Source organism: Oryctolagus cuniculus, chromosome 13 (genome assembly GCF_051225735.1).
Source record: "Oryctolagus cuniculus isolate XC-2025 breed Fujian yellow rabbit chromosome 13, ASM5122573v1, whole genome shotgun sequence".
Taxonomy (NCBI): domain Eukaryota; kingdom Metazoa; phylum Chordata; class Mammalia; order Lagomorpha; family Leporidae; genus Oryctolagus; species Oryctolagus cuniculus.
In genome coordinates this window covers 70,306,597-70,322,556 of record NC_142879.1, presented here as the reverse complement: position 1 = coordinate 70,322,556, position 15,960 = coordinate 70,306,597, and the positions used below count along the sequence as shown (strand labels likewise).

The following is a 15,960-nucleotide window of genomic DNA, read 5'->3' as shown; positions in this document are numbered from 1 at the left end:
GAACAGACAGACCTAAATTTTAAATGTGAGTATACAGGGCTGGCGTTGTGGCACAGCAGATTAAACCACCACCTGCAACACCAGCAACCCATATGAGCACCAGTTCAAGTCCTGGCTGCTTTGCTTCCAATCGAGCTCCCTGCTAATTTACCTGGGAAAGCAGCAGAGGATGGCCCAAGTGCTTGGGCCCCTGCACCCCCGTGGGAGACCTGCATGGATTTCCAGGCTCCTGGCTTAGGCTTGGGCCAACCCTGGCTGTTGCAGCCATTTGGAAAGTGAACCAGCTCTCTCACTCTCTCTCTCTCTCTTTCCCCCTTTGTCTCTCCATCTCTCCATCTCTCTTTGATTCTACCTTTCAAATAAAATAAATAAGTCTTTAAAAAATAAATATAGGCCGGCGCCGCGGCTCACTAGGCTAATCCTCCGCCTTGCGGCACCGGCACCCCGGGTTCTAGTCCCGGTCGGGGCGCCGGATTCTGTCCCGGTTGCCCCTCTTCCAGGCCAGCTCTCTGCTGTGGCCAGGGAGTGCAGTGGAGGATGGCCCAAGTGCTTGGGCCCTGCACCCCATGGGAGACCAGGGTAAGTACCTGGCTCCCGGCTTCGGATCAGTGCGGTGCGCCGGCCGCGGCGGCCATTAGAGGGTGAACCAATGGCAAAGGAAGACCTTTCTCTCTGTCTCTCTCACTTTCCACTCTGCCTGTAAAATAAATAAATAAATAAATAAATAAAAATGTACAACTTATTTGTAGTATTACTTTGGGCAAGCTATTTATTTAACCATTCAAGTCTCGGTGTTTTCCTTCGTAAACTGTGTGTCATAATTTCTATTATTTGTCAGATTTATTAAGATGTTTAATGCGCTTGGATTAATAATTTACACATAGCTGCATTTACATGTATTTTGCTATAAATATATTGAAATTATTTTTCTGATCTTTAAGAGGACTTGGGAGACTTCCTTTTTCCCATATTAAATTTCTGTGTGTTTGACAGAACCTGTAACGTTTTTAAATATAAAAGGTATCTGTGGATCACTAATACAAGAAGCACTGCTAGCCAACTACTACTTTGATCTGTGTTTAAATAACAAAAGTAAATTTGTGTGATTACTTAAAACAATCATTCAAAGAGGACAAAACCTAATGTCAACTTAGATATGTACTTTTTATGGTTAGGTGTTAAGGTTCAGAAATGTGTTTATTAAAGGAGGATAAAATACTTTGTTTTGCATTCATAAATTCTACTGCCCTAAAATTATTTGTATTTTACTTATTATCTTGAAATTTATTTCAAAGTCACTGGAATTTATTATTTATTCTCATGAGATCTTGTTCTTTCTTAGGTGTCAGGCGCTTGATAGGAAAAATTCTGCAACACCATCAGAGCTGAGTGAAAAGCAAGAGCTTATTTATAATAACAAAAAGTTAGAACTACAAGTAGAAAGCATGCGATCAGAAATCAAAATGGAACAAGCTAAAACAGAGAATGAAAAGTGAGTATGCCTTGATGGAATGGCAGTCTGCCAAATAAGGAGATAAAATCTTTTTTTACACAGGTTGGAATTAGGATTTGAGAATAGACAAAATTTCTTTTTTATTATGTGAAGGAGTACCAGGAGACTCTTCAGAGGGTACAAAATTTAAGTTTCACCATACCAAGCAAAAATATGAAACTCATTTGCATTCCATCTTAATTTTGAAGAAAAGTTTATTCTTTTTTTTTTTTTTTATCTTTTATTTAATGAATATAAATTTCCAAAGTACGACTCATGGGTTACAATGGCTTTCCCCCCCATACCGTCCCTCCCACCCACAACCCTCCCCTTTCCCACTCCCTCTCCCCTTCCATTCACATCAAGATTCATTTTCGATTATCTTAATATACAGAAGATCAGCTTAGTATACCTTAAGTAAGGATTTCAATAGTTTGTTCCCACACAGAAACATAAAGTGAAAAATAATAGATGATTTTTTTTTAAATCATGATGAAATCAGATCAGACCTATTGTCATGTTTAATCCCAGTGAGAGTCAAGTTGGGAATTGATAATTTCTTTTTTTTTTTTTTTTTTTACAGAAGATCAGTTTAGTGTACATTAAGTAAAGATTTCAGTCGTTTGCACCCCCATAGAAACACAAAGTGAAATATACTGTTTGAGTACTCGTTATAGCATTAAGCCTCAGTGTACAGCACATTAAGGACAGAGATCCTACATGAGGAGTAAGTGCACAGTGACTCCTGTTGTTGACTTTACAAATTGACACTCCTGTTTATGGCATCAATAATCTCCCTATGCACCAGTCATGAGTTTCCAAGGCTATGGAAGCCCCTTGAGTTCTCCGACTCTTATCTTGTTTAGACAAGGTCATAGTCAAAGTGGAGGTTCTCTCCTCCCTTCAGAGAAAGGCACCTCCCTCTTTGAAGACCTGTTCTTTCCACTGGGATCTCACTCACAGAGATCTTTTTGCCAGAGTGCCTTGGCTTTCCATGCCTGAAATACTCTCATGGGCTTTTCAGCCAGATCCGAGTGCCTTTAGGGCTGATTCTGAGGCCAGAGTGCTATTTAGGACATCCGCCATTCTATGAGTCTGCTGAGTATCTCACTTCCCATGTTGGATCACTCTCCCCTTTATTTATTCTATCGGTTAGTGTTAGCAGATACTAGACTTGTTTATGTGCTCCCTTTGACTCTTAGTCCTTTCATTATGATCAATTGTGAACTGAAATTGATCACTTGGAATAGTGAGATGGCATTGGCACATGCCACCTTGATGGGATTGAATTGGAATCCCCTGGTATGTTTCCAACTCTACCAATTGGGGCAAGTCAGCCCGAGCATGCCCCAAATTATACATCTAAAGAAAAGGTTATTCTTGAGAGTAAGGAAATGCTAGCAAGTAGTGGGATGAAAAAGGAAGGAAAGAAGATTTCACTACTTGGATTTTCAGAAGGTGGTTGGGAGACAAGACTATTACTTTCTATATTATATATATCCCAACCTTCTGTGGTTTTTTTTTTCTTTGGATCTTTTTAATAGGTCCAAATTAGCCACTCTACAGTCAACACACAACAAGCTTCTTCAAGAACATAATAGTGCTTTGAAAACAATTGAAGAACTAACAAGGAAAGAGGTATTCATAGGAAAAAAAATTACTTACATAGATTGGTAGTAAATGGAAACTGTTGAACATTTTATGTATAAAATATTTTAGTTGCTTGAATATTGTCTTGTTTTCCAGTTTGTTAGTGATTTCTTGTGTCAGTTTATAACTTTTACAGAATGTTCCACATATGAACTCATTTGCATGAATCTCAAAAATTTTTACACCAAAATAAATTTATTTCTTGCTCCATTTTTTTTCATTTAATTGAAAGAAATAACTATTCATCCACTGGCCTGTTTCCCAAATGCCTGCAACAGCCAAGACTGGGCCAGGAACCTGGAACTCGAGCCAGCTCTCACATGTTAGGAGTAGGGACCCAAGTACTTGAGCCATCATCTGTTCCCAGGGTATGCTTTAACAGGAAACTGTATCAGAAACAGAGGAGCTGGGACTAGAACCAGGCCCTCTAATATCGGCTGCAGTGTCCCAAGCAGCATCTTAACTGCTATGCCAAATGCCCACCCCTAAACTTCCCTTTTAATTGGATTTTAACATAAAATGATGGAAGTACCCTTACATAATATGCTTTGTGTACAAAGCCCTACAGTCGGGAGTAAACTTTTAATTATTTGTAAGGGTAATTTGTAGAACTAAGAGCATAGATTCCTATATGAGTAGTGTACATTAAGACAGCTGGTTAAGGCTGGTGGGGCTGTCTGCTGTGTGGAACTGTGCAAGGCTAGCTTGCCTGCTGTCAGTGTCCTGAGGATTTTAGACTCACTGTATGCAACTTAAATTAGTAATATTTTCCTGCATGGCAGGATAATTTACAGACCATAGACACTTTGTTTTAAAAAGGGTCTTTGAATTTATATACTTAAATTCTTTGTTTTTCATTATATTTTCAATATAATATTCTCCTCTGTAGGATATACTTAATATTAAGTTTAAACATCTTTCTCCTTTTCCACTGACTTCACAAAGTAAGGAGTGACATGTGTGGGAAAATAACTATCAATGAATCAGCCTCATCATCAAGAATGAGAGTCTGCTGTTTTCTTTATTTTAGTGCTATCTTTTTTGAAAATTATTGTTTTAAATTGGGAAGTTATTGTTTGCAAACCATAAGTTAAATGAATACAACTTTGTAAGTTATCATTGCTAATTAACAGACTTATTTAAAGCCAGTTATTTAAAAATAAAAAAACCTTCATCTAATATGCTACTAAAGTAGGTTGAATTATTTCAAAACCATGTCTAGAATAAAGTTGTCTTTTTCAGTCAGAAAAAGTGGATAAAGTAGTGCTACAGCAACTAAATGAAAAGCTGGAACTGGCAGAGAAGGCACTGGCTTCAAAGCAGCTCCAGATGGATGAGATGAAGCAGACCATCGCCAAGCAGGAGGAGGACCTGGAAACCATGGCTGTCCTTAGGGCTCAGGTCAGATGCATTGCTGAATCCTGCGCTGAATGAGACCATCCCTGGCTCATTCTCACAGGGCAAAGTTACGGTGCTTAAAACGTATTTTTTATTTTATATTTTTCCTACCAATGACTTTTTAAAAACTTTTAATTGAAACATGTGGAAAGTACACCAAATTTTTAAGTGTGTAGCTCACAGAAATTTATTTATCTGTTTGACAGTTGACAGGCAGTTTGTGCTTTTTTTAGAATTTTATTTTTTAATTGACTATTTATTTGTGGGGTACAGTACTGTAACGAAATACATGTATACCATTGTAAAGGTCAAAGCAGGGTAATTAGCATTTACATATCTGCTGTTATCATCTTATGTATTGGGAAACTTCAAATTCTTCTCCTCTAGTTATTTTGAAATGTGTCACTGATTTCTGGAGACTGGAGTCACCCTATTTCCCTATATAACTTTAAAACTGCTTCCCCTTCTCCAGCTGCATTTTGGGGCCCGGTATTCTCACTTCTCACTGTTCCCTTTCCTCTCATCCTTCCTAGCCACTAGAGACCTCTGTTCTACTTTTTGCTTCCTGTGATCAATTTATTTATGAACTTATTTTTATTTTATTGTATTTTATCAATATATTTATCAACTTCCTGAGATCAGCTTATCAACTTACAATGAAGAATATATGGCATTGTGATCAATGTTGTTATGGCAGTCCTGCACTCTCTGTTGCATGTGCACTGTTTCTCTTGATCGATGTTGTTATGGCACTCCTGTGCGTGTCTCTGTCACGTGTGCACCGTTTCTCTTGATCGACGTTGTTATGGCACTCCTGTGCGTGTCTCTCTGTTGCGTGTGCACTGTTTCTGTTGATTGACATTGTTATGGCACTCCTGTGCGTGTCTCTCTGTCGCGTGTGCACCATTTCTCTTGATTGACATTGTTATGGCACTCCTGTGCGTGTCTCTCTGTTGCGTGTGCACTGTTTCTGTTGATCAATGTTGTTATGGCACTCCTGCGCATGTCTCTCTGTTACATGTGCACTCATTTCTGTTGTGCACACACCCAGGAGTTGATTCACTGATGTGGAGGCTGTGCATGTTTAATAGGTAAAAACCAAACAGTTTTCCAAGCTGAAAACCAATTTTCATTACTTTGCTCTATATCTACAGTACTTGTATTATCATTTTGCTGTTAACCATTTTGGTTAATAGTAAATTCTGGTTAATAGTTAATAGTGGTACGTCATTTAATTTGCATTTCATTGATGACTAATGAAGTTGGATACATTTTCAAGTGTTTGTTGCCTTTCTAGGCTTCTTCTTTTGTGAAGTGCCTGGTTAGTCTTTGCCTATATTTCTTTAGGTCTGCCTGACTTATTCTTGACTTTTATGAGTTCTATATATATGCCAAATATAAGCCCTTGTCGGTTATTTTGCCTTTTGTCTCTCATAAAGATATCTTTTGATGAGCAAAAGTTCTTAAGGTAGTCCAGTTTATCAGTCTTTTCATTTATGATTAGTACTTTTTGTGTCCTGTATAAAGACACTATACAACCACAAACCTATGAATTTATTCACCTGTGTTGTCTTCTAAATATTGTGGTGCTTGACCTTTTACATTAAATCATGTATGATGGAATGAGATCAGGATAAAGCTTCAGAATTTTTTCCTATATGAGTATCTAGTTGACTTGGTACTACTAATTTTAAAAACCATCTTTTCTTGAGTGCTCTGCTGCCCTGTTGATCATGAATTGTGTTGTATGCATGGGTCTGTTTCTGGATTCTTTGCTGTTCCACTGGTTTACTTCTGTATAAAGCAGCAAAAATATTGATATCTGATATAGTAACATTGTAAATATTCTTAAAGAGGACGTAGATTTTCCATCTATTTTAATTTTGATGTAAATTTTAGAATCTTCTTGGTGTTTTCCACACCAAAAAAAAAAATCTACTGAGGTTTTGATTGGAATTATATTGAATATCTAAAGATCTATTTGGAGAGAATAAACATCTTTATAAAATTAACCACTCCAATCTATAAAAATGGTATATATTTCATTGTTCTTGGTAATATTTTTAACCTTGGTTGAGATTCTGTTCATCCATCATTAGTTTTATTCTTAGATATTTTATATTTCTATGATACTATTGTGAGTGGTATTAAGATTTTTTCCGTAAGTTGCTATTGTATAAAAATACAGGTGATTTTTATATATTGACTTTGTGTGAAGAAACTTGCTTATATTTAAATTACAATAATATTTCTGAATAATCTTTTGGACTTTTTACATTGATAACCATATCACTTGGATAATGACAGTTTTATTTTATTTTTTGCTTTCCAGTACTCTGGTTTTGTTTGTTTGTTTTCTTATTGCACTGACTAGGATCCCACTACAATGTTGTATTGACAGTGGAGCTAGCACTCAACCCTGCCTTGCTCCTTGCTTCATTGCTTTCAACAATGCATCATTAAGTATGTGATACTTCCTAAAGGCTTTCTGTAAATATCACTGGTCAAATTAAGGAAATCCTGTTCTCTTCCTTGTTTGCCAAAAATTATTTTGTGTGTGTGTTGAATTTTATTTTGGAATTTTTTTCTTTGTACAATGCTATAATTAGATAATTATATATGCTTTCATTTTGTTAATGTGATGAATTACATTTTTAAAAAACATAAACCTTACATCTCTCAAATTATCCTCTGTATACACTGCTGAATTTGGTTTTCTATATTTTGGTTAGGATTTTGTGTCTAAATCCTGAATAAGATTACTCTTGAATTTTCTTTCTGCTAATCTCTTTATCAGGATTTGATTTTGAGATTATACTGACCTCATAAAAACAAGTTGAAGCATATTTCTTTTCATGCTTTCTAAAAGAATTTGTTTAAGATTGACTTGTAAGTTACTGGTTTGTAGAATATTTGGAGGAGAATTTATGAATGAGAATACATCCTTCCTGAGACATAAAGTCCCAAAGATGAGTGGCAAACCTTGTTCTTTTTAAATAACTAGAGATGTCAGAGGAAGTTTTAAGATAATTACTAAAATTTTAATCTACTTTAAATAATATAAAACCTTTCTACTATTATAAAACAAAATTTTTTGATAATACAAAATATAAGTTAAAAATTAAAAGTCTCCAAAATTCCATTTTGGTAAGAGTGTAATAGATCTCTTCTGTTTTATTTTGTTTGCTTTATTAAACATGAGATTACACTATACCTTTTGTATGACAACTTTTTTTACTCATGGTCTTTCTTAGCCATCTCTCCATGTTATACTCAGCCACATGATATTTTAAAAATTTATTTGTATGCTTTTAAATTTATTTCTCTGTTGCAGAGTGTTGTAAAGTGTTTATTATCATGATAGATTTAGCCAGTCTCCTGTTAGCCATTTAGACTATACCAATATTTTTGCAATTGCCAAGAATGCTGGGGTAAATATTTTTGTAAGCATTTCCTCTTGCACTGGCAGAATCTGTATTAACATATAAATGAAATGCTTATATCATTACTGATGGCCATTTTTAAGTTAAATAAAGATAGCCAACTTGTCTTCCAAAAATGCAGAACCAAAAGTATAATCTCACCCAGAGTAGATGAGAGTTCCTGTGTCCTCACATCCTTGTGTCATTCTGTTAAGTCTTTGCCAATCTGATGAAGTAAACAGATTTTTAATATAATAATAGCAACAGTTTATTGTTCCCTATATAGATACTCATTATTACCATCTGCCCAGAGTGACTGACCCAGTGAGATGGATGGAGGTAGTTAGGGCTTCAGTTTTATTTCTGCAGGATAGAATCTGAACCTGCAGTCTCACTGATCTTTATAGCATCTTGATTGCTTGAGTAACTGATGTTACTAGGGTTTTTACTCTCCCACAGTCATGTATTTTTGCTACACTTTTTACAGAAACATTTATCTTCATGGATATTCTTGATCATTCATTCAGCAACTCTTTTTGGAGCACCTATAATACATCAGACATTGTTCTCACTGTTGGAGATAAAGAAATGCACAAAACAAAGACCCTATTCTTACTGGCTCCAAGGTAGTGAGTGATAGAATTGAGACTGTACCTCAAAGTTAGGTCTGACAGAAAATCCGTGATCCATCAATGGCACCATAAAATACTGGATTACTCACAATGACAAGAAGTTCCTTAAAGTGTGCTCTCTTCATTACTTACTTTTGTAGTTACAGTTTTGATAGCATATTTAGATTTTATCAATTTTACTTTTTAAAGTAAGGGCTACTAATTTGTAACCCAGAACCATTAAATTTGAAAAGAAAAAAATACTAAACACAGAAAGTTAAAAACTGACTTTAGAATAATGCTCCAGTCACTCAGTTCATTAAGTGTGGTTTTTTTTTTTCTTTTTTTTTTTTTTTGGACAGGCAGAGTTAGACAGTGAGAGAGAGACAGAGAGAAAGGTCTTCCTTCTGTTGGTTCACCCCCCAAATGGCCGCTATGGCCGGCGCACTGCGCCGATCTGAAGCCAGGAGCCAGGGGCTTCCTCCTGGTTTCCATGCAGGTACAGGGCCCAAGCACTTGGGCCATTCTCCACTGCCTTCCCAGGCCACAGCAGAGAGCTGGACTGGAAGAGGAGCAACCAGGACAGAATCTGGCGCCCCAACCGGGACTACAACTCGGGGTGCTGCACCGCAGGTAGAGGATTAGCCAAGTGAGCTGTGGCGCCAGCAGTGGTTTGTTCAATATGCTATGAGTTGAGAACAGAAAAAAATTGCTGTCATGAGGTATTAGTTACCTATTGCTATGTAACAAATGACCCCCAAAACTTTACTTAAAATAACAATAAGCAATTGTTATTGTACACAGTTTCTATGAATCAAGAATCCAGGAGCTATTAGCAGGTGATTCTGGCTGAAATTCTCCTGAGGCTGCATTCAAAATAGACTAGACGATCTATTTCCAGGGGTCTCACGTGGTTATCAGCAGGTGGCCTTGGTTCCTCACTTTGTGGAACTCTCCCAAGGGCTGCTTGAATGCCTTCATGACATGGCACCTGGCTTCCCCCAGAGCAGGTAATCCAGAAGAAAGCAAGTCAGGGTCCACAATGTATTTTATGCCATGGGAAGAATCCACACACCATCCCTTCTGACTGATAACAGAGTACTTATACAAGTTGGCCCAATTCATTGAGGAAGTGAACCAGACCATGGGCATGAATGCAAGAGGTGAGAGAAGTGAGGAAGCCTGGAGCCTTCTTAGAGGTTGGCAAGCTTACATGGGAAGTATCTTGGTGCATGGAAGACTTCTATCTGAGCTCAAATGCTGATTTGGCCACTTAACAAATTTTCCCAAGGTTAAGAGTTATTAAGCTTGTTTGTAAAACAAGGATACCAACTTTACATTCCCAGAACTTTTGATAAGGTAAAATAAGAACACCAATATGAAGCACCTAATGTAGGACTTCATACATAGTTGGAACAGCATCTTCTACCACTTTCCCAGGCCATTGCAGAGAGCTGGATTGGAAGTGGAGCAACTGGGACTCAAACCAGCACCCATTTGGGATGTTAGCACTGCAGGCCATGGCTTTATCTGCTACGCCCAAGTCCTTGGGCCCCTGCACCCATGTGGGAGACCTGGAAGAAGCTCCTGGCTCCTGGCTTTGAATTGGAGCATCTCCGGCCATTGCAGCCAATTGGAGAGTGAACCAGTGGATGGAAGACCTCTCTCTCACTCTCTGCCTATCCTTTTCTCCCTGTGTAACTCTGACTTTCCAATAAATAAATAAATCTTTAAAAAAAAAGATTGCTTTAGCTATTCAGGATGTCTTGTGTTTCCATATCAATTTTAGCATTCTAGATCTTCTAGATCTGAGAAAAAAGTCCTTCATATTTTGAATGGGATCACATTGAATCTGTAAATTGCTTTCAGTAGTATGGACATTTTGATTATGTTAATTCTTCAAATCCATGAACGTGGAAGATTTTTCTTTTGTGTGTCTTCTATTTCTTTCATTATTTAATGTTTTGTAATTTTCATTGTAGACATCTTTCACATTCTTGGTTAAATTTATTCCAAGGTATTTAAATTTTTGTAGCTGTTGTGAATGAGACTGATCTTAAAAGTTCTTTCTTAGTGTGGTATTTTTTGTATATACAAAGACTGTTGATTTTTGTTGTTGATTTTATATCCTGCAACTTTACCAAACTCTCTTGTGAGTAGTGGAATTTTTCGGTTCCCCTACATATAGGATCATATCATCTACAAATAGGGATAATTTGACTTCCTTCTTTGCAATTTATATCCCTTTAATTTCTTTTTCTTGCCTAATTTGCTCTGGCGAAGATTTCCAGAACTATATTGAATAGCCGTGGTAAAAGCAGGCATCCTTGTCTGGTTCCAGATCTTAGTGGAAATGCTTCCAGTTTTTCCCCATTCAGTTTGATGTTGGTTGTGAGTTTGTCATAAATTGCCTTGATTGTGAAGAGGAATGTTCCTTCTGTACTCAGTTTGCTTAAGGTTTTTATCATGAAAGGATGCTATATTTTATCAAATGCTTATTCTGCATCTATTAAGGTAATCATATGGTTTTTATCTTTCAATTTGTTAATTTGATGTATCACATTTATTGATTTGTGTATGTTAGACCATTCCTGCATACCAGGGATAAATCCCAGTTGTTCTGGGTGAATGATCTTTCTGATGTGTTGTATTTGATTAGCCAGTGTTTTGTTGAGGTTTTTTGCATAACCACAGATATTGTTCTATAGTTTTCTTTGTTTATTGTTCCTTTTTCTTGTTTTGGAATTAAGGTGATGCTGGCATCATAGAAGGAATTTAGGAGATTTCCCTTCCTATCAGCTGTTGAAAATAGTTTGAGAAGAATTGGAATTAGTTCTTCTTTAGAGGTTTTCTAGAATTCAGCAGTGAAGCCATCAGGTCCTGGACTTTTCTTTTTTTGCAAGGTCTTTACTACTGATTCAGTCTACGTCTTGATTATTGATCTATTGAGGTTGTTTATGTCTTCATGACTCAATTTTTGTAGATGGCATTTGTCCATAAATCTTATCCATTTCTTCTGGGTTTTCCAATTGTTGGCATATAACTGATTATAGTAATTGCTGATGATTGTTTTTATTTCTCTGGTATCCATTCTTACATCTTCTTTTTCATTCTGATTTTATTGATTTGGGTCTTCTTCCTTTTTGGGGAGTTAAAGCAATTTTGTTTGTTTATTTTTTCTTTTAAAAAGCAACTCTTCATTTCACTGATCTTTTGTATTTTTTGTTTCAATTTTGTTTATTTCTTCTCTAATTTTAATTCTTTCTTACTACTAATTTGGGGTTTCATTTGTTCTTATTTTTCTAGATCATTAAGATGCATTGTTAGACCATTTATTTGATGCCTTTCTAATTTCTTGATGTAGGCATGAATTGCTAAAAACTTCTCTCTTAATGCTTTTGCTGTAAGCCATAGTTTTGTTTTTTTTGTTTTTTTTTTTTGTTTTTTTTTTTTGGTGACAGGCAGAGTGGACAGTGAGAGAGAGAGAGACAGAGAGAAAGGTCTTCCTTTGCCGTTGGTTCACCCTCCAATGGCCGCCACTGCTGGCACGCTGCGGCCGGCGCACCGCGCTGATCCGATGGCAGGAGCCAGGAGCCAGGTAGTTCTCCTGGTCTCCCATGGGGTGCAGGGCCCAAGCACTTGGGCCATCCTCCACTGCACTCCCTGGCCACAGCAGAGAGCTGGCCTGGAAGAGGGGCAACTGGGACAGAATCCGGCGCCCCGACCGGGACTAGAACCCGGTGTGCCGGCGCCGCTAGGCGGAGGATTAGCCTAGTGAGCCGCGCGGCGCCGGCCTGTAAGCCATAGTTTTTATCATCTTCATTCATTTCTAGGAAATTTTTTACTTACTTTTTGATTTCTTTTATGACCCACTATTTTCAGGAGCATGTTGTTCAGTCTCTATGTGTTTGCATATTTTCTAGAGATTCTTTTTTTTTTTCTTTTGGGACTGAACCTTTATTTTATTTTTATTTTTTTGGAAAAAGGTATTTCATACAATCTTTGCCATGTGAATGCAAATAGCACAAAGTAGGCATGTGTTTTGTTTTCCAAAAGATGCATTATTAACATTTTCAGGAAGCTGGTGTGATTTGTTCACGGTTTTTATCTTAAATGCAATCACAATTATGTCCATCAGGAGGCAATACCACCTTTTTGCACAGAGAAGCCACTATTTATACAATGTTATTAGGACAAGGAAGATTCAGTTCAAACTCAACTTGCTCTTATGAGGGGTTAAAAACTAAACAAGTGAAATAGGATGTCGTTGCCACTGACATTACAGGTAGAAATATAAGGGAAGTTCAAACCAGAAAAATAACTGACACGGTAACTTTAAACAGGAGCTGAAACTTCAACTGTCAGGAAAAAAAAAACAAAGAAAAATAAAAGATAATCAGCCTGTTTTGAAAGAAAAACACACTAAAAAAAAGTCTGCATTTCAGAACATGCAGTTCTCAGTTTACCATCTTCAAAAATTGAGCTAATTGTGTATTTTTACATTAGCACAACAAACAGCATTTTCCTAACAGGCCCAGCCCAATTCCCATGGAAAGCAAGGGACCCTAAGTGGTTGTGTTCTACAATTAACCCTTGAACCTACAAAGCTCTCTCAATCCAAGTCAGTCTGCCCTTTGTAAAGAAGTGTGGTGAAACCCTTGCCCAGGCCTAAGAAGCAGAGAAAAGTGCAACAAACCCGTGGGGGTTTTGTAATACAGTACATTTCCCTTTTCCCTGATACTTGAAAAAAATTGTGATTCCTCCTGCTTCCTCCCCACAAGAGGACTCTTTCTAACACTACCCACATTCTGAAAACAAATTCTACTTTTTTTTTTTTAAATTTTTTTAACTTTTATTTAATGAATATAAATTTCCAAAGTACGATTTATGGATTACAATGGCTTCCCCCCCATACCGTCCCTACCACCCACTCCCCTCCCCTTTCCCACTCCCTCTCCCCTTCCATTCACATCAAGATTCATTTTCGATTATCTTAATATACAGACGATCAGCTTAGTATACATTAAGTAAGTATTTCAACAGTTTGCTCCCACACAGAAACATAAAGTGAAAAATAATAGATGATTTTTTTTAAAATGATGATGAAATCAGATCAGACCTATTGTCATGTTTAATCCCAGTGAGAGTCAAGTTGGGAGTTGATAATTTCTTTTTTTTTTTTTTTTTTTACAGAGGATCAGTTTAGTATACATTAAGTAAAGATTTCAACAGTTTGCACCCCCATAGAAACACAAAGTGAAATATATTGTTTGAGTACTCGTTATAGCATTAAATCTCAATACACAGCACATTAAGGACAGAGATCCTACATGAGGAGTAAGTGCACAGTGACTCCTGTTGTTGACTTTACCAATTGACACTCCTGTCTATGGCATCAGTAGTCTCCCTATGCTCCAGTCATGAGTTTCCAAGGCTATGGAAGCCCTCTGAGTTCTCCGACTCTTATCTTGTTTAGACAAGGTCATAGTCAAATTCTACTCTTAAGTGACCCTCGCATGAGCTATTCTACCTCCTTGATTGCGGGGGGTGGGGGTTGGTGCTAGCTCTAAATTACGGGCATTTTTCAAGTTCAACAAGCTATAAAACAGAACATTAAAACAAAGATGCTCAAGTGTGCTAACACACATTCACTGACACGACTACCAGGCTAGTTGTAGATGCTTGCTTCAGTATGAAAAGAATTGGGAGAAGAAGAACCAGCTCTTTTGATTTTAGTACTGCCAAAACAAGTAAGCCCCAGAGTAATTACAAAAATGTGGAGGAAAATAGGCCAGGAAGACTTTTTGATGTAAAGTACTGCCTATAATACCCCGATGAAAAAGGACCCAAGATTGCACATCAACTTTAATATTTGGCTGTACTTGCATTGCCCTGCTTGGCATTTTTTTAAATGGCTCTTTCCTTAAATTTCACACATCAGAACAACCACAATTTAAAAAACAAAAACAAGAACAGAAAACAATGCAAATAACACCAAACATTGGACAATATTAAAACTACTTACTAAGTTTAGGTATAGAGGCAAGTATTAGGGCAGAAGTGATGGAAGTTTCTCTTTGTATTACAAACCCTCACCCTGAACCTGGGGTCTGGGGTGTACAAAAGCAATTTAGAAAAAGATCAATAGCCTGATGATCAGTTCTCACACAAAGAAATCTCATGGATCTCGAAACAACACAAGTGTCAGACATGAAAGAATCTTAATCATCATCTAGCAAACTACAGAAGAACTTCATGGCCAGAGAGAATGAGAAATTATAAGACACACTAAAGAAACAGAAGAGAAATAGCTCATGTATTCTTTCTTCTGCTTCACAAGCTAAAGCTTTCCACTCTGCTTTCTATTTGACATGCTGAATTCTTCGTTTCTAATATTTCAGTTTGATTTCTCCTCAATATCTCTTGGCAAGATTTTTCATGTGTGTCATGTATGGATTTCTTTTTTCTTTCTTTTTTTTTTTTTGAGATTTATTATCTAAAAGGCAGATTTACAGAAAGCAAAGAGAGAGAGAGAAAGAGAGGTGTTCGATCCACTGGTTCACTCCCCAAATGGCCGCAATGACCAGAGCTGGGCCAACTCAAAGCTAGAAGCCAGGAGCTTCTTCCGGGTCTCCCTTGTTGGTGCAGGGGCCAAGGACTTGGGCCATCTTCCGCTGCTTTCCCAGGCAATAGTGGAGAGCTGGATCAGAAGTAGAGTAGCCAAGACTCGAACCATTGTCCATAATGGGGTGCCGGCACTACAGGCAGCAGCTTTACCGGCTGTACTACAATGCTGGCCCCAGGATTTCTTTATCTCATATATTTGCTTCTCTGTGTTTTTGCATAATCTTGTTTTGAATCCTTTTTCAGGTATTTCATTAGTCTCTTCATCTTTACATTCTAATATTGAAGTGTGGCTGTTTTTCTTTTGTGGAGTCATATTGTCTTCCTTGTTCATATTTCTTACATTTCTCCATTTATTTTTAGGCATTTGTGGAAACACTTGTTGGTTTTCACCTCTGATGTCTTTTATCCTTGAACTATGCCTCTGTGGCTTATTGGAGTATCTGCTTCTTCAGTGACTATCCATAGGCATGTGCTGGGTGGGGCCAGGTCACTCTGGTCAGTGCTCAAGGGTTGGGCAAGAGCCCAGGGTGACCCCCAAGTTGAGCATGTAGATCTCTGTTGTCAACAGGGGGTAGGGTGTGATCATATCCACTGGCATAATCACAGCCTCACCTCTTCTCTCACTCCCAGAAGATGGTGTCTCCTCTAGTACATCCCATGCCCCCACTCCAGGAGTCACTGATTGTGTCCCTGATCACTGCTGTATGTTTATACTGTCCACACTGCTCCACAGCATCTGTCTTTTCTGTAGAATTTCTTT

The 15,960-nt window shown here is 37.5% G+C and overlaps 1 protein-coding gene across 14 annotated transcripts in view; it reads left to right on the top strand.

Annotated features, from left to right (window-relative positions):
- The window catches only part of OPTN (optineurin), a 71,483-nt gene that overhangs the window by 32,299 nt on the left and 23,224 nt on the right, over positions 1–15,960 (top strand). For all 14 annotated transcript variants that reach the window (XM_070055701.2, XM_070055696.2, XM_070055698.2 and 11 more), the window contains 3 exons: positions 1,343–1,492; positions 3,037–3,130; positions 4,385–4,543. In XM_070055701.2, coding sequence (XP_069911802.2) covers positions 1,343–1,492; positions 3,037–3,130; positions 4,385–4,543 — 403 coding nt within the window. The remainder of the gene's footprint in view (positions 1–1,342; positions 1,493–3,036; positions 3,131–4,384; positions 4,544–15,960) is intronic.